Source organism: Bos mutus, chromosome 16 (assembly GCF_027580195.1).
Source record: "Bos mutus isolate GX-2022 chromosome 16, NWIPB_WYAK_1.1, whole genome shotgun sequence".
NCBI classification, from domain to species: Eukaryota; Metazoa; Chordata; class Mammalia; order Artiodactyla; family Bovidae; genus Bos; species Bos mutus.
This window is the reverse complement of record NC_091632.1, coordinates 66747654-66766805: the sequence shown is the minus strand read 5'-3', so window position 1 is coordinate 66766805 and position 19152 is coordinate 66747654. Positions and strand designations below refer to the sequence as shown.

Here is a 19152-nt window from a genome sequence, read left to right as displayed (position 1 = left end):
TTGGAGGTAGGGCTTTTGACGAAGTGATGAAGGTTAAATGGGGTTATAACGATACGTCTCTAATCCAATGGTTCTGATGCTCCTACAGCAAAAGGAAGGGGCAGCAGGGCTGCACACAGAAGAAGACCCTGGGAAGCACAGGGAGAAGTTGGCTGTCTGCACGTTAAGGACACAGGCCCCAAGAGAAACCGAACCTGCCAACACCTTGATCTTGAACCTCTAGCCTCCAAAACGGTGAGAAATAAATTTCTGTTGTTTAAGTCATCCAGTCTATGGTATTTCGTTATGGCAGCCTTAGAAGATCAACACAGGTACTCAGGGTTTTAAAACCAGCTTCCAGCTCCCTTTCTGAGTTGTGATAAATAATAAAATGTGTCCAATAAGTAGAATGTATAGAGGTGAGAAAAAATGGACTTTGACTCTAGATAGACTCAGATTTGAATCAGTTCTTCCAGTTGCTGACTAGGATTTCTTGACATCTCTGGGCCTCAGTTATAACACTTGGATCATCATATACAACTTTAAATCCTATTTATCGTTTTGATTTAGTGCCTCTCTTAAGTGATTAACATTGCATTCCTACTGTGCTTTGTATCTTCTGACATTTGGAGATAAAAGCAACAAGCAATATAGGTGCTTATAAGATGCCTGGAGGAATTAGGAAAAAAATATTATGAGTCTTATCAGAGAAAGGCCTTCATCAAAAAAATCTACAAACAATAAATGCTAAAGAGGGTGTGGAGAAAAGGAAACCCTCCTACATTATTGGTAGGAATGCAAATTGGTGCAGCCACTAAGGAGAACAGCATGGAGTTTCCATAAAAAACTAAGTATAGAACTACCAAATGACCCAGCAATTCCACTCCTGGCATATACCTGGAGAAAATTATAACTCAAAAAAGATACAAGCACCCCAATGTTCATCGCAGCACTATTTACAATAGCCCAAACACGGAAGCAACCTAAATGTCTGTCGACAGAAAAATGGAGAAAGAAGATGTGGTACATATATACACCGGAATATCACTCAGCTATAAAGGAATGAGACTGTGCCATTTACAGACACAAGGATGAACCTAGAGACTCTCACAGAGAGTGAAGTTAGTCAGAAAGAGAAAAACAAATATTGCATATTAATGCATATATATGAAATCAAGAAAAATGGTACAGATGAAACTATTTGCAAAGCAGAAATAAACACACAGACAGAAATAACGTATTATGGACATCAGGGGGAGGAAGGTGAGGTAGTGAGATGAATTGGGAGATTGGAATTGATATATACACAATATTGAAACTTTGTATACGATAGATAACTAATGAGAATCCACTGTATAACACAGAGAACGCTACTCAGTGCTAACCTAAATGGGAAGGAAATCCAAAATAGAGGGGATATATGTGTACATATAACTGGATCATTTCACTGTACAACACTGTAAAGCATCTATATTCCAATAAAAATTTTTAAAAAATTCTACCTAAAGGATGAAAACCATCGAAGAAGCTATTCTCATTGTAACTAGAAAAGATGGTTATGAACACTGTAAAAATACCCCAGTTTCTTATAGTTGAGGCATCTATTACATGGTGCTAACATTTGCCACGAGCTTTCAATGCAGGTATATAGTTACGTGGGTCTGTTAAGGATTCAAGACAAGATAATACAGAATTAGTATCATTTTTTAGGTGGTATGAAAAAGCAGTTTGAATGGCTCAGAGGTTAAAACATCTGCCTGCAATGTGGGAGATCTGGGTTCAGATCCCTGGGTCAGGAAGATCCCCTGGAGAAGGAAATGGCAACCCACTCCAGTACTCTTGCCTGGAAAATCCCATGGACGGTGGGCTACAGTCCACGGGGTCGCAAAAAGTCGGACACAACTGAGCGACTTCACTTCACTCTCTTCCCCATCCTGTTCATTCTCTGGCTTTGCAGTGCCACCTTATGTGGCATTTTGTACATTTTGGAAATCTTCAAGGTCCACACTCTGAGACCCACCATCAGCCACACCACTTCCCTATAGACAAGGTCAGCATTCACTTTGCACAGGGAAGGGGTCTTGGTTTCTTTTTCTTGGGTTTCTACATTTCCACCCGTCTTTTCACTATTGTTTTTTCTTTCCCACTCTATTTCTGCTCTTCACCCCTTTGTGATCATCTTTCTTTGTTCCCAGGAGTCATTTGACTTCATTCATTCCCTTATTCTCTACCGTCTCTGTGATCAATGGGGAAACACAGTCAAGAACAAGACAGACACAGCTCTGTCCTTATGATGCTCATGGTTTCGTGGGGCAAAACAATAAGTAAACAGGCAGTCTAGTGCAAACCAAAAAGTGAGGTGGGTATACAGGCAGCCAGTGAGCACACAGGGTTACACCTGACTTACACATGGTGTTCCCCGAAGACTTCTTGTAGGAAGTGTCTACTGCTACTGCTAAGTCACGTAAGTTGTGTCCGACTCTATGCAACCCCAGAGACGGCAGCCCACCAGGCTCCCCGTCCCTGGGATTCTCCAGGCAAGAACACTAGAGTGGGTTGCCATTTCCTTCTCCAGTGCATGAAAGTGAAAAGTGAAAGTGAAGTCGCTCAGTCGTGTCTGACTCTTAGCGACCCCATGGTCTGCAGCCTACCAGGCTCCTCTGTCCATGGGAGTTTCCAGGCAAGAGTACTGGAGTGGGGTGCCATTCCCTTCTCCAAGTGTGTCTACAGTGTGCCCGAAAGCTGTGCTTTCCCCGTTACACATGATGATACAGTTGGTCCTAATAAGTGCTTTGCATAATATGTATTAAGACATGGTAAGGTTCATTCCAAGATGTGTTTTCATGTCTACTGAAATAAATTCTGTGGCCAATAACTTTTAGTTAAAATAATGCCTTCAGATATTCCTAGGGCAAGGGTAATCTATTTTTAGTTTACTTTCAGTATTTGTTTTTTAGTTTTCTTGACTAAGTGTACTTTACTCAGAACATGCTAGGTATTTTATCTATGGTTTTAGTTCTCTTCAAAATCCTGAAAGTTTCAGTTATCTCCATTTAATAGTTTCAGAAACCAAGTCTTAATATTTACATAACTTGTTTTAAGACCATATTCTCTTCATCATAACTAGGATGCCTGAGATGCTGTCAAAGTCTAACTCTCATAGGCTGTGTGGTCGTGAGCAAGTTGCTTAACCTTTCTGTGCCTCAATTCTCTTATTTGTCAAATAGGAGTAGTGATAATACCTACCTTAGAGAATAAGTATTACCGAATTCTATCCAAGTATGATGAATAAAATACAAAAGCAATAGTTCTCGTGCTTTGAGGCCTCTCAGACTAGAGCACACAAAGGTGTGAGCTCTGGGAACGCAACAGGGTGGATGAAAGCCCCAGCCCTGTCCCAATACTCCTCTTCCCTACGTCTGTACATGCTGCCATAAAGTCTTGAGCACCAAAGTGGGGAACGGGGTACCATGTCTGGCTGATTCTCTGTTACAACCTTAGTGTGTGCATGCTCAGGCACTTCAGTCATGTTTGACTCTTTGCGACCCTGTGGACTGTAGCCCACCAAGCTCCTCTGTCCATGGGATTCTTCAGGCAAGAATACTGGAGTGGGTTGAAATGCCCTGCTCCATACAACCTTAGTACCTGGTACTAATGTGAAGGAGTGAATTCATTAAAAATTAATCCTGTCTCTGACTCTAACTTGTTGTGACCTTTCATGAAGACTTTTAATATCTCTAACACCTCAGTTTTCCATCAATCCATATTTGATTAATGATGTCTCACCTAGTAGTCACATACAGTATCTAAAATATCATAATATATGAGGCTATAATTACCATACAAGTATAAACATGATTCAGATGCCAGACAACATACATAATATAGACCTCTTATGTTTCACAAGGTTTTGAGCAATTTCCTTTTCTCAAGTGTCCTGACACTTTATAATATGACATGGGCAGATATACTATGTTTCTTCCCAAATGGTCTAAAATTCAGGCCACACTGAGTCACACTTCTGAGTCTTAAGATTATTCCACATTCATGAGGGTTTTAAAGGGGTTAACATGTGTCAGTGGCATTTGTTTGAAATGACGTCACTGCCTCAGTTCAACTGACATGACGTCATCATTGCACTGTGAGTGCGGCTGGGGCCCACACTGGGTCCCAGCTTCAACCCTGTGATCAATAGGAGGCAGAGGAATCATATGCTGAGCTCTTTGTGTTGATACATTTCCAAAGCCCCCTCTGCACCCCTCTGAGTAAAGGTATGTTAGTAGAAGGAGTCAGGTAAGAAACAGGGTCGACAGTAGAGAAGACACAGTAAGACAGCCTTGGGGGAAGGAAGTCAACACAAGCCCTTTTACATTTTTCAAGCTTTGGCTTCACTGTCAGTACAATGTAACCAAAAAGATCTTGGAAGTTGAGTGATTTAACAGGAGACAAACCCAAGTAACCCAACTTTTAAATCTGCATTTTCAGATAGCTATAAATTATAGTTTATAGTTATCTTACATTTATTAGTTTGGAAGTACATATACTTTAATAGAGACTAAAACTACTTACTAATACCTACAGAAGTCTTACCTGTGACTGTGTAGTTCTCTCCATTGCCTGAGTAGATTAGCATCCCATCCATATATAAAGAGTACTGAGTTATAATACCATTAGCTTTTTGGGGTGGATTCCAGGAGAGTAACAAAGAATGGGGAAGGGATTTGGCTACTGGTGGCTGAACCTGTTGTGGGGCTGTGGGAAAAATAAAAAGACTTCTGATTATAATTTTAGTTTACATTTCTAATTTAAACTTTTCAGACCCAAACCAATAAATCATGGAATAAACTTGACATCCCATGCATGGAAATGTCCCTGATTCATGGGCATCTTATTAGTAATTGCTTTAGTACTAAATACTTGTCTTGAATTTATGAAAATTTGCATCAACCAAAAATGGTGAGTATTTATATTTTACATTAGTTCACTTGACTGATGCTTGTGTTACTTCATCAATAGTATTACTAACCCATAATCTTTACTTGGGACTATGCCTCTCAAAGCAAACTAAACAGAATCCCTACCCTTGAGGAGCTTTTGATCTAACATGAACAATGCTAGGTGGCCCATAATTGATATAAAAAATCTATATGCAGCCATAAACATAAAGCACGGCATAAATTAAATTTATTATACATGAAAACTATATTGTGAGTTTTTTTAATAAAGGGTGTCTGTCCATTTCCAATAAATAGGGGTGTCAGAAACTAAAAAAAAAATCTTTTAGAAAATGATCCTAACCATAGCTATAGCTTGGTAAGTCGGTAATAAATTTAAGAAAAATCTAGAAATTGGGAAATAACAAGAAGGAAATGGTGAACTGGAGGAGGAGGAATCCCTCTAGGGTTAAGTTGTGAAGTAGATTTGGAGGGTACCAGGAGAAGGAGATGGCAACCCACTCCAGTACTGTTGCCTAGAAAATCCCATGGACAGAGGAGCCTGGTGCAGGCTACTGTCCATGGGGTGCAAAGAGTCAGACATGACTGAGCGACTTCACTTTCTTTCTTTCTTTCAGGTAAAACCTGGTCAGAGAATGTATTGGATGAAGAGAAAACAGTGCGATATAGGGTGATCTGTGCCATATTGGAGTTGATAGAAGTAATTAGAAAAGGGGATGATTATATGTGCCTCAGCAGAAACAAAGACACACTAAGAAAAAGCGCTAGCATTGGTAGACCAGATGGAGCGAATGTTGAGAAAACACAGAACATGGGTCACCAATGCTATAGTCCGGGTGAGAGGGTTCTGGTGAGGTCAGCCGCAAGGCATGAAGAACAAAGGGTCACAAGAAGGGTTTTACAAACTTCTGTCTTCTGTCCTGGTTATATCAGACGGACCATTGTCTTTCCTTACACGTCTTCTCTGTGAGTGGTTCTTTAAGGATTTAAAAGAGGTGGGATGGGATAGGGGGGAAGAGAAGTGGGGGAAGAGAAGTGGGGAAAGGGAATGGATGGATACTGACATAGAGAGACACTGGGGACTCTTTTCCCCTAAAGATCAACCTTTTAAATCTCCTGAATAACTTTACAGCTAGACAGTAAGAGAAATGTGTAACCCGTCTTATCTCGGAGAGAGAAATACGAAGTAACAAAGCTTTAAGTGTTTTGAGAGCTGTTATTTCTTGAAGAGATGTGTTCTGATGCTTGAGCAAAGCTTTCACTTTGGAGTGCTAAAATATTTTCTCTTTCCCACTGCCTTCCTAATGTAAGCTTTCTGAAACATTAATTTATGCCAACAGTTTGCAAGCTCCACATACAACAAAAGTGAGACTTGAATCGGAAGGAGCCAGGCCATGATTAATAATGCCTCGATTGGCGTTTGGAGGTTCCATCACACTGAAATAATTGTTACCCGTGCTGGTGTTTAGCAGTTAAAAGAGACCATGGAAATCAACCGTTTGATTCTCAATTTCATACTGTGCCATACAATCAATTCTTTTTAGTCAGACTGTCTCTAGATTTACTTCTGAGCCATAGTAAAATGAGGAAGCTTTCATTAATCTTTCAGATGCTTCATATTAATGACAAGGCTCTTGCATGAACAATGTAACAGCAATTAAAAAGCCCATTAATCTGCATTACCGCTATTAAAGATGCATGTCATTAAAGGGTATGGAGTTTGATTCATTTTCGCACCCCCCCAAAAAATGGAGCAATTATGGCCTGGCAATGCACTTTGTCATCAAATTAGGTTGGGGTTTTCTAGCAAATGGCCTTGCAGTATTTAGCTCTTCTCCTATTTTATTATTCATGACTGAAATGTGGAAGTCAAGACCTTTGAAATTACTTTACCTTCTTGTGGAGTAGAGATGTTCAATGCATGCAAGCTCTCGGTACAGCCAGCCAAAGTGCAAGCAGCTAGGGTTACTGCATAGTTTTTGAAGGGTAGCAAGCCTGTCAATATGCCTGTAATAAAAGGGGACAAAGAGAGGTTTGCATATTTACCATAAGCCATGAAGAGTATTGTGTGTGTATATGTGTGTGAGATAAAAAGGTAGAGACACAGAGGATAAAAAACAAAAACACATGCTTCTTAAATCCATTTCCCTGTCCATGTGTTGATTGTAGAATGCAGCGACTAGTGAGAAAAAACTGTGAGACCAACTTCTTGCTAAGACAGTTTTAAATAGCATTTTCCCCAACGTGCTTCTCAGGACGCTAATGCCCTGAGATGTTTCTCCTGAAAAAATGGGGAGTTCCACATACAGTTCATAGAGCAGAACCCAGTGTATCTGGTAGTAAAGACAGCCACCATCCCATTTCGGGATCCTAGTTCTCCTGGAGAAACAAAACTACTTCATTTTCTTTTACCTCGCATTTTTCAACAGTGTTTAGCTAGAGATTCCATCTTAAGTGACATCTATTAACACATGTTAGGAGATGCTACTCCCAAGAGTGATTTCATTATTTTAACAGTAGGATACATGTATACAAACTATTTATTCATGTTGCAGCTAAAACGAATATGCAAATCAACACAGTTGAACAATTAGCCAATTAGATAATTATACTTTTGTACTTCTCCTTGCAAAATTATTAGTTTATTTAATTAAGACACCTGCCTTAAACAGAAGCATTGCCCATAGAAGTGTTGAATTAACCTGATTTGGTGGTGGATATGTAAGATTTGTTTGGCAATTAAAGGTGCCCGCAGAAATGAAAGCACATTTTGTTTACTGGTGTTTATAACCAAGACAGAAGCTCTTTATTTAGTTAATCCCCTGAATTAAAGAAGTATCAAAAATATCATTTGTGTATTTGCTCACCCATGTTTTTTGCTGTGGCTTTTAGAGCTGTTTTTATCCCCAATCACATGGATTGTCATCATTCTTACAAAAAGATGGTCCTACTCATGGTATCCTTTCATTGGGGAAACTTTGATTGTTTTAATATGACAGCTGACGGCTTTCACCATTCAACAACAAATTTTAAAATGCATGTTTGCCTATTCCCTTTCCCTGATAGAAAGGATAAAGATATTAAAAGAGCAAAGACCAGGATAAAGTAAAGACCACAGTCACTGTTTGCTCTGGCCCTTCACACTAGCCCTGGGTCCCCAGTGCTGCCTGTAAGTCTTGAATCTAGCAGCTCCCCAAGCATCCCCCTGGGCCACGCAACCCTCTCGGCTGCACTTGGCACCTCGATCCTCGTCCGGGGCCAAGAAGTCAGCAAGCCAACGAAGTGACACACAACGCATGTGACCATGTCATGCCAAATGCAGCTCTGATTTCAAAACACCTTCACATTGTCTCTGCTTTCCCTCACTCCTGCCACTGTGACTGTCATTTCTTCTTGAATCTCCCAGATCATGACCCACAGTCTAAACTCACTTTTTAAAAGAGATTATTTCTCCTCCTCCAAAAGATTTAAAGGAAGGCTTCCAGCATACATCTGCATCTTCAACATGTAGGGATTTGGGGATTAAGAGCAATGATGCTCAGGAAAGACTGCTTGGGTCCAGATGCCAATTCTACTACTGGTTTATGGTACGGGTTTGGGCAGGTTGATCAGATTTCTGTGCCTTAGTCTTCTAAGGCACTGCAGATAGATAATAACAGCACCTGTCTTGGATGAGAGGTCTCACAGGAATAATACAGTATCATGGGGCTATGAGATGGGGATATTACAATATTAATCTCAAAGTGTTACTATCAGGATTCAATAAGCTTAGGAATATAATGTTCTCAATACAGGGACATAGGAGGAGAGAATTCTAGCACAATGCCATGACAGCCAAAGCTATGTTGTCACTGCAATCCAGTTTCTGCCTGCACTCTGCTATTAAACACTGATTTTTATCTTTTAAAGATCACTCAGTTCAGTTCAGTCCTCAGTCGTGTCCGACTCTCTGCAACCCAATGGACTACAGCACACCAGACTTCCCTGTCCATCACCAACTCCCAGAGATTACTCAAACTCAAGTCCATTGAGTCGGTGATGTCATCCAACCATCTCATCCTCTGCCGTCCCCTTCTCCTCCCGCCTTCAATCTTTCCCAGCATTGGGGTCTTTTCAAATTAATCAGTTCTACACATCAGGAGGCCAAAGTATTAGAGTTTCCGTTTCAGCATGAGTCCTTCCAATAAATATTCAGGGCTGATTTCCTTTAGAATGGACTGGTTGGATCTCTTTGAAGTCTAAGGGACTCTCAAGAGTCTTCTCCAATACCACAGTTCAAAAGCATCAATTCTTCGGTGCTCAGCGTTCTTTATAGTACAACTCTCACATCCATACATGACTACTGGAAAAACCATAGCTTTAATGTCTCTGCTTTTTAATATGCTGTCCAGGTTGGTCATAACTTTTCTTCCAAGGAGCAAGCGTCTTTTAATTTCATGGCTGCAGTCAACATCTGCAGTAATTTTGGAGCCACCCAAAATAAAATCTGTCACTATTTCCACTGTTTCCCCATCTGTTTGCCATGAAGTGATGGTACAGGATGCCATGATCTTAGTTTTCTGAATGTTGAGTTTTAAGCCAACTTTTTCACTCTTCTCTTTCACTTTGATCAAGAGACTCTTTAGTTGTTCTTCGCTTTCTGCTATAAGTGTGCTATAATCTGCATATCTGAGGTTATTGATATATCTCCTGGCAATCTTGATTAGACCTTGTGCTTCCTCCAATCCAGAATTTCTCATGATGTACTCTGCATATAAGTTAAATAAGCAGGATGACAATATATAGCCTTGATGTACTCCTTCCCTGACTTGGAACCAGTCTGTTGTTCCATGTCCAGTTCTAACTGTTGCTTCCTGACCTGCATACAGATCTCTCAGGAGGCAGGTCAGGTGGTCTGGTATTCCCTTCTCTTTCAGAATTTTTCACAGTTTGTTGCGATCCACACAGTCCAAGGCTTTGGCATAGTCAATAAAGCAGAAATAGATGTTTTTCTGGAACTCTCTTGCTTTTTCGATGATCCAATGGATGTTGGCAATTTTCCTCTGCCTTTCAAATCCAGTTTGAGCATCTGGAAGTTCACGGTTCATCTATTGTTGAAGCCTGGCTTGGAGAATTTTTAGCATTACTTTGCTAGCATGTGAGATGAGTGCAATTGTGCGGTAGTTTGAACATTCCTTGGCATTGTCTTTCTTTGGGATTGGAATGAAAACTGACCTTTTCCAGTCCTGTGGCCACTGCTGAGTTTTCCAAATTTGCTGGCATATTGAGTGCAGCACTTTCACAGCATCATCTTCTAGGATTTGAAATAGCTCAACTGGAATTCCATCACCTCCACTAGCTTTGTTTGCAGTGATGCTTCCTAAGGCCCACTTGACTTTGCATTCCAGAATGTCTGGCTCTAGGTGAGTGATCAAGCATTGTGATTATCTGGGTCATGAAGATCCTTTTGTATAATTCTTCTGTGTATTCTTGCCACCTCTTAATATCTTCTGCTTCTGTTAGGTCCATACCATTTCTGTCCTTTATTTTGCCCATATTTGCATGAAAATCTCCTTTGGTATCTCTAATTTTCTTGAAGAGATCTCTAGTCTTTCCCATTCTATTCTTTTCCTCCATTTCTTTGCACTGATCACTGAGGAAGGCTTTCTTATCTCTCCTTGCTATTCTTTGGAACTCTCAATTCAAATGGGTATATCTTTCCTTTTCTTCTTTGCTTTTCACTTCCCTTCTTTTCACAGCTATTTGTAAGGCCTCCTCAGACAACCATTTTGCCATTTTCCATTTCTTTTTCTTGGGGATGGTCTTGATCACTGCCTCCTGTACAATGTCATGAACCTCCGTCCATAGTTCTTCAGGCACTCTGTTATCAGATCTAATCCCTTGAATCTATTTGTCACTTCTACTGTATAGTCGTAAGGGATTTGATTTAGGTCTTACCTGAATGGTCTAGTGGTTTTCCCTACTTACTTTAAGTCTGAATTTGGCAATAAGGAGTTTGTGATCTGAGCCACAGTCAGCTTCTCGTCTTGTTTTTTCTGACTGTATACAACTTCTCCATCTTTGGCTGCAAAGAATATAATCAATATGATTTCATTATTGACCATCTGGTGACGTCCATGTGTAGAGTCTTCTCTTGTGTTGTTGGAAGAGGGTGTTTGCTATGCCTAGTGCATTCTCTTGGCAAAACTCTATTAGCCTTTGCCCTCTTCATTCTGTACTCCAAGGCAAATTTGACTGTTAGTCCAGGTATTTCTTGACTTCCTACTTTTTAAAGGTCACTAGTGATCCCTTCCACACTAGACCAAGTAATCCTTCTTCTATCTTTTTTCGATCCTGAGTCTACTTATTGGACTTTGCCTCCCTCAGCTGCCCTCTTGGCCACTGAATTCTTTCCTAGGAGTTCTAAATTAAAGCTCCTTGCTTTCTTTGGCCAGGTCATCTCCCTTTCACAGTCCTTTAGTTAGCTTTTTTTTTTCTTTTTCAAAATTGGGTGCATAGACTTCTCTCTTCTTCTGAACACCTACCTGCCTTTGTTAGTTCATTAAGCCTCATGTCGTAGCTATATTCGTAGACTTCACATCTCTCCTCCAAGCTCTAGTTATTTATTTCTACTCACAAGACATGTATCCTACCTAGATATTCAAATACGAATAACATTTCACTCTTAACCTGCCCCAATGCAGACCTGATAGCCAAAACTATTTGCAAGCTTCATCTTTCCCATTTCTTTTTTAAAAATATTTTTATTGGAGTATAGTATACTTACAATGTTTTGTTAATTTCAGGTGTACAGCAAAGTGAATCAGTTATACATATACATTTATCCACTCTTTTTTAGATTCTTTCCCATATAGTTTATTACACAATATTGAGTAGAGTTCCCTGTGCAATATAGTAAGTCCTTATTATTTATTTATTTTATATATAATACTATGCATATGTTAATCATGGATGGATCTAGAGATTATTATACTATATGAAGTCAGACAGAGAAAGACAAATAACATATAGTATCACTTAGACATGCAATCTTAAAAAAATGGTACAAATGAACTTATTTACAAAACAGAATCACAGATTTAGAAAACAACCACACAGATATCGAAGGTGAAAAAGCAGGGGAGGGATCAATTAGGAGACTGGGACAACCATATATACAGTATTACCATTTTCCCTACTCTTGGTGCCTCCATCATCAACTGTAAATCCTGAGTTCAAAATTAAGGTATCCTTGTAAGATAAATCCTAGCCTTTTCATCCTTTGAAAATCTTTGGCATTTGTCTCATCTTTGCTATTGCCAAGTTCAAATCTACTGCAAGTCTAAATAAGATAAATTGCTCATCTGAATTAGTATAATGTCATACTAACAAGAAATGAATCAGCCCCAGAAAGTGAGTTTTACTACGATGGTGAACAAGAAAATGCTTTATGACATGAGATTAGTTTCTCTTGGTCATCACTGAACAGCCTAGGTCACATCGCCTCTCACAGGTGGCCCTGACTTAGCTGGGGCAATGGTATATTGTGTTCCAAAAGACACTGTGGTTGCATACGGTTTGGTACTCTGAAATCTTTAGTATGACATCGTGTCATTCATCTAGATAATATTATAATCGGGAAACATAAAAAACAGCTCCCTTATATTGCAAAATACTTACCCTGAGACATTATTTCTTTTCAAATCATAGGTGAAGCGCAGTGTTGGAACTGTGACTGTTATATCAAATTAACAAGACAGGTATTAGTGGAGACTTTAAGAAAGATCATGTCAAACCAGATACTAAGTTTGCATTCACTAAATGGTCTTCAATGCTTTATTCAACCTTTCTTGCCTTTACTAAAGGAATCCTTTTGTGCATGTATGTGTATCATGAAATTCCTTTGCTAATTTCTTCCCCCTTAGAACTTTAGGACCTTAAAAAACAGGCAATACTTCTCTCAAAAAACTTGCATTTTTCAGCTTTTTGCTTTGGTAGAGAAGTTTACCAAATTGTATTTCATAGAAAAGTCCCAGGATTCTTAAAGAAAGATGCTGGAGAGAAACTAGATCATCTTTCAAGCCATTTATCAACGTGCTCACATTTCCTATCTCCAGGCAGGTGAAACAATAATAAACACTGAGAAATGAGAGCTGCAAAATAGAAAACAGAGAAGAAGAAAGCTGATGTTTTGGCTTTTGCTAACTTCAAATCACAGGTAGAAAATTTTGGGTGGCTTGTAAATCACTTTCAAAAAAACATGCAGTACTTTGAGAGGCTAAGGTGGCATTTCTCTCCTATTTGCAGTGGGGATATTGCTTATAACGTTGTGTCTCACAGACAAAGTTTGTCAAATCATTGGAATAATTTCCCCTAAATACAGGTTAGTTTTATCCATTTCAGTAAGAAGAGCAATATAATGATTATTTTCTCTCTTGTCAGATTACAATTAGGCTGGGGTAGGAGAAGGGGCTGGTTAGCCAAGTGGTCCTTTCTAAATCAGAATAATGACAAAGTCATCCTGTTGTTGGGGCATGCAGTCTCTATATTCTCAGTATGGAGAGTTTATCAGGATGGATTAAAGTTGATCATTATAAAAACTTCTGCTATTACTAAAGAATAAAGATAATCTTTCCAAGACTAGTCAAGGTAGCCTTTCTTAAACATATCCCCAGAGACCACAGTGAGTGGCCAAATGGCCTTCCTTTAAGTGTCAGATTCATCCTTAGATTATATACTCCCCAGAAAAAAAAGCAGTACTGCTGCAACAAAGTATCATCATCAAAAGATACTTATATTACTAAGCCATATAAAGAATGAAAGAATGCCATTTGTAGTGATATAGGCAGACCTAGAGTCTGCCATTGGAGAAGGCAATGGCACCCCACTCCAGCACTCTTGCCTGGAAAATCCCATGGACGGAGGAGCCTGGTGGGCTGCAGTCCGTGGGGTCGCGAATAGTCGGACACAACTGAGTGACTTCCCTTTCACTTTCCTGCATTGGAGAAGGAAATGGCAACCCACTCCAGTGTTCTTGCCTGGAGAATCCCAGGGACGGGGGAGCCTGGTGGGCTGCCGTCTATGGGGTCGCACAGAGTTGGACACGACTGAAGCGACTTAGCAGCAGCAGCAGCACAATCTGCCACACTGAGTGAAAGTAAGTCAGAGAGAGAAAGACACATATCATATAATATCACTTATATATGAGATTTTTAAATATGGTACAAATGAACTTATTTAAAAAGCAGAAATAGAGTCACAGATGTAGAAAACAAACTCTACTTGATACTAGTAATGACTTACATGGGAAAAGAATCTAAAAACGAGTGAATATACATGGCATCCGGTCCCATCACTTCATGGGAAATAGATGGGGAAACAGTGGAAACAGTGTCAGACTTTATTTTTCTGGGCTCCAAAAAGCCATGGGCATGGTGCCCACCATGCAGTCATGGTGACTGCAGCCATGAAATTAAAAGACACTTACTCCTTGGAAGCAAAGTTATGACCAACCTAGATAGCATATTCAAAAGCAGAGACATTACTTTGCCAACAAAGGTTTGTCTAGTCAAGGCTATGGTTTTTCCTGTGGTCATGTATGGATGTGAGAGTTGGACTGTGAAGGAGGCTGAGCACTGAAGAATTGATGCTTTTGAACTGTGGTGTTGGAGAAGACTCTTGAGAGTCCCTTGGACTGCAAGGAGATCCAGCCAGTCCATTCTGAAGGAGATCAGCCCTGGGATTTCTTTGGAAGGAATGATGCTGAAGCTGAAACTCCAGTACTTTGGCCACCTCATGCAAAGAGTTGACTCATTGGAAAAGACTCTGATGCTGGGAGGGATTGGGGGCAGGAGGAGAAGGGGACGGCAGAGGATGAGATGGCTGGATGGCATCACTGACTCAATGGACATGAGTCTGAGTGAACTCCAGGAGTTTGGACTGCAAGGAGATCCAGCCAGTCCATTCTGAAGGAGATCAGCCCTGGGATTTCTTTGGAAGGAATGATGCTAAAGCTGAAACTCCAGTACTTTGGCCACCTCATGCAAAGAGTTGACTCATTGGAAAAGACTCTGATGCTAGGAGGGATTGGGGGCAGGAGGAGAAGGGGACGGCAGAGGATGAGATGGCTGGATGGCATCACTGACTCAATGGACATGAGTCTGAGTGAACTCCAGGAGTTGGTCATGGACAGGGAGGCCTGGAGTGCTGCAATTCATGAGGTCGCAAAGAGTCGGACACGACTGAGCGACTGATCTGATCTGATACGTGTACGTACCTGATTCACTTTGCTGTACAGCAGAAACTAACACAACATTGTAAATCAACTACACACCAATAAAAATTAGTTAAAATGCACACATACACACATATAAGGGTATTTATCAACTCTCCTTCTATATGCCTCTAGGAAAAGTGCTATAGAACACAACTGATCTTTACAAAGTTTCTAATCTAAGAAAATATTAGAACTAGAAGAAGAAGAACCCTAATGATAACAATAATACATAGATTAAGTACATAAAGCAGAATGCTTGCACACATGCTAAGTGGGCAAGAACATTTATAAAATTCAGATCCAGACCTCCCAGTCCAAAATGATAGGAGATCTATAAGCTTCCCTGGTGGCTCAGTCAATAAAGAATATGCCTGTAATATGGGAGACCTGGGTTAGATCCCTGGGTTTGGAAGATCCCCTGGAAGAGGGTATGGCAACCCACTCCAATACTCTTGCCTGGAGAATCCCCACGGACAGAGGTGCTTGGTGGGCTATGGTCCATGGGGTCGCAAATAGCTGGACATGACTGAGAAATTAAGCACACTATATTTAAAGACAAAGAGACGACAAGAAAATCATTGAAAATATATTTCAGTATTATATTTAAAAGAATATTGAAAAACATTTACAGTGATATATTTATAAAGGAATCCTAGAGAGAAAAATATGACATATATTCTATGTCCACAGAAAACCCAGTAAGATAAAGTGGGATAGTCTCCTTGATGACACTTAGGGGGTTACAAATAAAGAAGTATATCCTAACAATGACAACTTTTAAGACTGGTTTGGATATGAACCTCTGTCTCCTGCAGACATCACAGAGGAGTCTTTTTTTTCCCTTTGAATCTTAGACTGTTTCTACCTGGAGGCAGGCCAGATGACCTCTCAGATTCTTTTCCAGCCACAAATCTCTGTGAAATCAAAAATGGTCCCAACCATGTCAGGAAACCTGCCAGTCTCTTTTGATAATGGAAGAGGGTGAGCTGACAAAACATTCCATAAGCATATAGGAAGCATTATTGATGTCTTAAAAGTGTTAGGATCCCATGAAACACAGGAGTCTTGGTATCTGGATTAAAACCATTGGCACCAGCAGGGCCAGGACTCTCAGTGCTAAGCGATAATGCATTTTGCATTAATGCTTAACATTGAGAAATCCTGACGGGCCACACCAAGGGAGTTTGAAGTTAAGTACGTATATTCCCTTTGAATGACAGTCCTGTGGACCTCGGCGGGTGCAGGAAGCCCTGGCTGAAAGAGCAGGGGCAGGAACTTGATATAAGTAGAGACAGTGCATCACAGAAGGAAATTTAAGGCCCTAGTGCGCATGGTTCCAGACTCTGTGCTCTGAGGATTTCCACCCAGCAGAGCAGAAAAACCTTCTCCTGGAGAACAATTTAGAAGCCCCCTGCAATGATTTGGGGGAACTTCCTAAATGCAGAGGGTGTGTCTTTACTTGTCCTCTTTTCTAGCAGTTATTGCAATGTTTTACCAAGGGTGGACCCTTGATGTTTGACAAAAAAATCAAGACTTTTCATCTTCTCAGCTCAAAGCTGTCTCCTTTACTATTAGAGATGCCCACTCCCATCCTACCCTTTCCCAGGTGCCCGCGAAGGAACAAACGCTGTTTCTTTTGACTCATCCGTTATATTTCCGACACACTGTTTCCTGTGCTCAAACCTCAAGTTTCAAAGGAGCAGAAGAGAAATATTCAAAACTGAAGGCAGCCTGACTAAGAGAAAATCACTGTGGAGCTGACACCAGCTGGACAAGCTTTTGTGCCTCTAATAAAACTGTATGCTGAGAAGCAGGAAAACAGCAGAGGAGTCAGCTTTGACATTGAGATTTTATGATTAACTCCTCTGACTCGATGCAGACAAGTATAAATGCTCGGCCTGGAATCCAAGCCTGAGATATAAAGCAAAATGGCATCCTTTTCAAAGCCCAACACAGTTTGGAGAAGAAAAGAGACTCTGTTTCTATTTACATCCCGGAGCTGACACCCCCTTACCAGCCCCCCTCAGCTGCCAACCTAGGTGTTTGGCCTGTATCCACTGTACTCTGTTCCCCTTCATTATGTTAATCTGTGGGCGGAAAGATTTCTGTCATCTTCGAATCGCTTGTGCAGCAATGGTAAACACCTTGGCCTGTCTGTAATTGGACAGGTGTCTGCACTGATGTCACCCAGCTTTTAATTCAATTAAAGAACTGGCTGCTCTGTTCTCATTACCCACTCATTTCCGTTGCACTCTGAGTGTGGCGGCGAAATGTGCACACAGCCGTCACTAACCAGAGTCCAAAGTCTGTGGTCCCCAGGCAAAGAAAGATCATGCAGAATATTTCAAACGGACTCCAACAACCCAAGCACATTTTTCCTGTTAGCAAAGGCATTTGGAATAAGATGGAGAATTTGTTCTCTTTCTTTACCTTTAAAGTCTCTATTGTCTAAACGGTGTCTTCTACCTACTGGCCAAGTAATTAGGAGCCGTCTAGCAATAAGAAAAGCCATTTCTAGCTTTCCCTCCCCGGGGCTCTCCTCCATCTCAAGAGAACTCATCAGAGTACAATGCTCTTATTTATTTGCTGGCATTTCACATTTGGATCAAGAAGGTGAGGGTGGGGAAGAGCGAGGCATTTATTAAGAGGGCCATCTGGTAAGGGACCCCACACAGGCAGAGTTGAGACTGCTACCCAGGGACACAGTAGAAGAACCCATTTTTAAAAGAAAGCCAGCCAGGGGAAGGGAAGTAGCAGAGAAGGGGACTTTTCTGGCTCAAGATTTTGCTATAGTGCTGAGAAATCCTAATATTTTTAAGTGTCTTACACTCCAATATTAGTTTTGAGCTGCCGACCAAACCAGTGGATGGATGAAAGAGAGTAAATTAATCCAACATGCCATGCTTTTTGCCCACTTAAAGGAACCTCTGAAAATAAAGTTCTAACACAGACATTGTGACACAGTGACCCTATGAAGCTGAACATTTGTTAAATTTGTTAAATATGGATGAAAATTTAATGGTCTAACGGAGATCTGGGAACACACAGGATGCTTTTCTTTTGGTAGGAAATTGACATTTGTTGTTTTGTTTAGGACAATATTTTAAATAAAAATAAAGATCTCTAAGATTTATAAAATTGAAGTTAATGAGTATTTTATCCAAAAGGTAGTAGAGTGAATGCATTTACCCCAAACCTAATGGAACTCTTTGGAAATTCTAAAACTAACATTTCATATTTAATTTCCTACAAATGGATTTTCTGACTCTGTTTAAAACTTCTAGTAGGGAGCACCTTGGATCAAAGACTAAACAGTTTGATCTTACAAACAGGGAAAACAATTTCTTTATTCTTATATTTTTAAAAATAAAATATAAGGTTTAACCTCAGTCTTCAGGAATGATTGAAACAGTGATTTTAACTGATCTCAAAGCATTATCCCATTAAGATTCTCTCAATTGGCTTACATCTAACCTCACATTTTTAATCAATGCTTTTATATTAAGAACTGCAGAGTCTCTGTCTTTCCCCTTCTAATTCTGCAATTGGTTTGAAGTTACCCACACATCTTAACTCTTTGTTTAACATAAAGGACTGACACCGACATCATTAGAACTCTCCAAGAAAATATCAGACTTGACTAAGCAGAGAGGCAGGAAGGAGACAGAAAGAAAAGGAATAAATGAGAAAGGAAAGTCGTCCCTTACTGATCAGTGTCCTAGGTCCCCTCGTAAAAGCCTCTGATAGGATAAGCCCATTGCACAGAGCGAGCTGTTCAGAGGGGCTGCTGTTGGGCAGAGTGTAAAGCTCACTTAGGTCCAGCAGCAGATTCAAGGTCAGAGCCTATGTCTTCTGACACCAAGATCATTATTCTTCCCCTCCCAGTTCTGCAAGAAGGCATTTTGAAGATATGTTACTAAAAATAATAGCATATTGTATAGTAAGAATTTGATTTAAATATGC

At 40.3% G+C, this 19152-nt stretch overlaps 1 protein-coding gene across 1 annotated transcript in view; it reads right to left on the bottom strand.

The window, feature by feature from the left end:
- The window catches only part of USH2A (usherin), a 928983-nt gene that overhangs the window by 487607 nt on the left and 422224 nt on the right, over positions 1-19152 (bottom strand). Inside the window, exons 30-31 of the mRNA XM_014481290.2 lie at positions 6828-6941; positions 4570-4731 (exon numbers count right to left, since the gene is read on the bottom strand). Of these exons, the coding sequence (XP_014336776.2) occupies positions 4570-4731; positions 6828-6941 (276 nt within the window). The remainder of the gene's footprint in view (positions 1-4569; positions 4732-6827; positions 6942-19152) is intronic.